The sequence below is a fragment of the Terrapene carolina genome, unplaced genomic scaffold (assembly GCF_002925995.2).
Source record: "Terrapene carolina triunguis isolate 2854851 unplaced genomic scaffold, T_m_triunguis-2.0 Scaffold17052, whole genome shotgun sequence".
NCBI lineage: Eukaryota > Metazoa > Chordata > Testudines > Emydidae > Terrapene > Terrapene triunguis.
The window spans coordinates 1-3,075 of NW_020681403.1; the positions used below are offsets into that span (position 1 = coordinate 1).

The window sequence follows — 3,075 nt, forward strand, 5'->3', positions numbered from 1 at the left end:
GCCTGCGCCACCCCACCCCCCCCCCAGGATCTGCCCCGGCCCCACGGCCTTGGCCACCCCCACCCGGCCTGTGCCCTGCCCCCTTCCCACGCCTCGGGCACCTGGACGATCTGGACTGCGCATCCGCCGCGGACTGGATCACTGCCACGTACACCGTCGTCCTGGTCGCCACCGTCAGAGCCCTGGAGCAAGCAGGGGGGAGGCTGGTACATGGGCCATGCCCCACGCCCGCAGCCCCAGGGAGCCCCAGTCTAGCTGCCTCAGCCCTCCACTCGCAGGCCCGGGGGTGGGTAGAGACGTGCCACTTGCCAGAGCCAGGTGGGGGCATCCGGTTCTCCCCTCCAATGTCACGGGTCAAAGCTGGTCCCGAGCGGGAGCACACCTGGGCACATGGTGCCCCGGGGGCCTTCCCCACCAGCCAGCAGCACCAGGCGGCTTGGGCATTCAGGGCCCCGCCGGTGCAGCCCGTGGCTCACGCAGCAAGGGGGCGGGGAGCTGCAGGGCTGATGGGAAGGTGGGACTGGAATAGCGGGGGGAGGTGGGCACTGAGCCTGCCACATGGTCCTGGACACCACCGGTCCCCTTAGGGGTGCACACCGCCGTGTCGTCTGCACACGTGCGGGTGCACATGGCCGGTCAGGTGACTGTGACACCCCGCCCTGTCTGCGCCCAGGGACCCCTCACGCTTTGATCCTGTCCGAGTTCTCCTGCACTTCGTTCACGGAGGTCGAGAACACCAGCCTGACCCGGTAGCTCTGGTCCACGGTGAAGATCTGCAGTGGGGGGAGGGAGAGCTGGTGGGTGAGCCAGGCCGGGTGTGGGCATGGTGCCGTGCCCAGCGCTGGCTGCAGAGAGGGCCGGGAGCGTACTCACGTCCAGCACGGCCGAGGAGTTGAGCGACGGCGTCCCGCTGTCTTTGGCCTCCACCGTCACCTGGTACCGGCCCTTTAACGACCCATCCAGGTTGCTTGCAACTCTGTCAGGACAGCAGGGTGTTCAGACGCTCCCCACCCAACCCAGCTACCTCTGCCCCACTGCCCACCCAACCCAGCTCTGTCCCTGCCCCACTGCCCCCAGGCCCAGCTACCCCTGCCCCGCTGCCCCCCAGGCCCAGCTCTCTCCCTGCCCCGCTGCCCCCCAGGCCCAGCTCTCTCCCTGCCCCGGCGTTACTGGATGCTGCCGACGTAGAGGTCCCCCTCGGCCGCTGTCGCCACCTTGAAGACACTGGTGAGAGTGTGGGAGGGCCCGTTGTCCTGGAGGAACAGGACTTTGGAGATGCTGAAGGTGATGGCTCCGCGTGGCCCCGAGTCGGCATCCCTGGCCTGCGACAGGAGACCGGGCATGTCATGGCCCCGCCGGCACATCCCCCTGCTCCGGGCTGCCCCCCCGCAAGCCCCCCAAGGGCAGCTGCCCCGGACCCGCAGCCTCCTCACCTTGACCACAGCCACCGGCAGATCCACGGGGGAGACCTCAGGGACCACAACTGCGAAGGAGACAGGGAAACGGCTCAGTCGCGGCCAGCGCTCGCCTCAGCTCACAACGGCACACGGCAGCTGCAGCCACCCTCTGCTGGAGCCCACTGGGCAAAACCGGGCACCTGCCGAGCTCACGGGGCTCCCGTGCCACCACTCGCATCCAGGGGCTGTACGTGACCGGCACCGACTGCTGCACGGTGGCACCAGGGCACCACCCGAGTCCTGCTCCACACCCCAGGCTCCCGGCCCTGGCAGCGGGGGCCGCGCCCCGCCCCTGCTCCCAAGGCTCAGGGCCCTGCCAGCGCTCAGGACAGGCCCCGCTGGCTGGCTGGGCGCAGGGCCCTGGCCTCACCCCCACGCAGGGCCCCCCAGCCCGCGCTCTCACCGAAGGTGTCGTTGATGCGCAGGAACTCCGGGCTGTTGTCGTTCACGTCACTGATCAGGATCCTCAGCGTTGCTGCGAAGGACACGGAAGCGAGAGCCCACGTCACAGATCAGGGGTCTCTGCGGCGCCCCCGCCCCCAGCCCCGCCCCACAGGACCTTCAAAACCTGCCTCCGTCCATGTGCACCGATCCCTGCTGCTGGGGCCAGGGCAGCCCGGATCACCCCCCACAGCCAGGGCTCCCACCCCGCTCCCCACGGCGCCCCTGCTGGGCGAGGCCAGGGCCAGAATATCCGGGTCACCCCCCTCAGCCAGCACCCCACTCCCCACAGCGCCCCCTGCTGGGCGAGGCCAGGGCCAGAGTATCCGGGATCACCCCCTCAGCCAGCACCCCACTCCCCACGGCGCCCCCTGCTGGGTGAGGCTGGGACAGCTAGCGTCGCGTGGGGGGCAGCGGGAGGCGAGGTTGTGGGGCCAGCCCCACCGTTGTTGCTGTAGGGGTTGCCCTCCTCGGTGTGTGTGTCCTCCACACGCAGGGCGATGGTCACGCGGTCGCAGGCCTCGTAGTCGAGCTGCGAGCTGTTGAGGAAGACGGAGCCGTTGGGCTCCAGGTAGAACCAGTCCTGGCACACGCGGCCCGCGGACCCTGTGCCCTTGTAGCAGGCCAGGCCCAGCTCCTGGAAGTGCAGCGAGTGGTTGGTGTCCAGGTCGGAGGCCTGCAGGGTGGTGAGCAGCCCTGGCTGGGCGTCCTCGGGCACGCTCACGTCCTGCGGCGAGGCCGGCTCCAGGGTGGGCGGCTCGTCGTTCACGTCCAGCACCTGCACCTGCACCGTGGAGGGCACCACATTGAGGGCGTCGCCGGTGCCCGTGTTCTCCGCCTGCACCGTCAGGGTGAAGCGCGCCGGACTGAGCCGGTCGTAGTCCAGCGCCACGTCGGGGTCCAGGGACAGGTTGCCCTGGTAGCGCCCCGGGCCCAGGCGGATGGAGCGCAGCAGGAAGTTGCTGGAGCCGCTGCTGCTGACCAACTGGAAGGAGATTCGGTGATGGACCTCGGTCTGGTCCGCGTCCTCCGCCTCCACGCTGCCCACGAAGGCGCCTGGGGACGGGGAAACCGGTGAGCGGCACCCCTGCCCTGCCGCCGGACTGACCACACCCACGCTGCCCCTCCCCGCCCCTGCCCTGCCGCCGGACTGACCACACCCACGCTGCCCCTGCCC

The 3,075-nt window shown here is 70.2% G+C and overlaps 1 protein-coding gene across 1 annotated transcript; it reads right to left on the minus strand.

Annotated features, from left to right (window-relative positions):
* Window positions 1-101: 101 nt before the first annotated feature.
* LOC112122631 (cadherin-related family member 2-like) lies at window positions 102-2,954 on the minus strand (the record flags this gene model as incomplete). Its single annotated transcript, XM_024221382.3, has 7 exons — window positions 102-182; window positions 685-773; window positions 874-976; window positions 1,171-1,322; window positions 1,434-1,483; window positions 1,861-1,932; window positions 2,343-2,954. Coding segments are annotated over 7 exons (1,159 nt in total), but the record flags the coding sequence as incomplete, so codon positions are not given.
* Window positions 2,955-3,075: the final 121 nt, after the last annotated feature.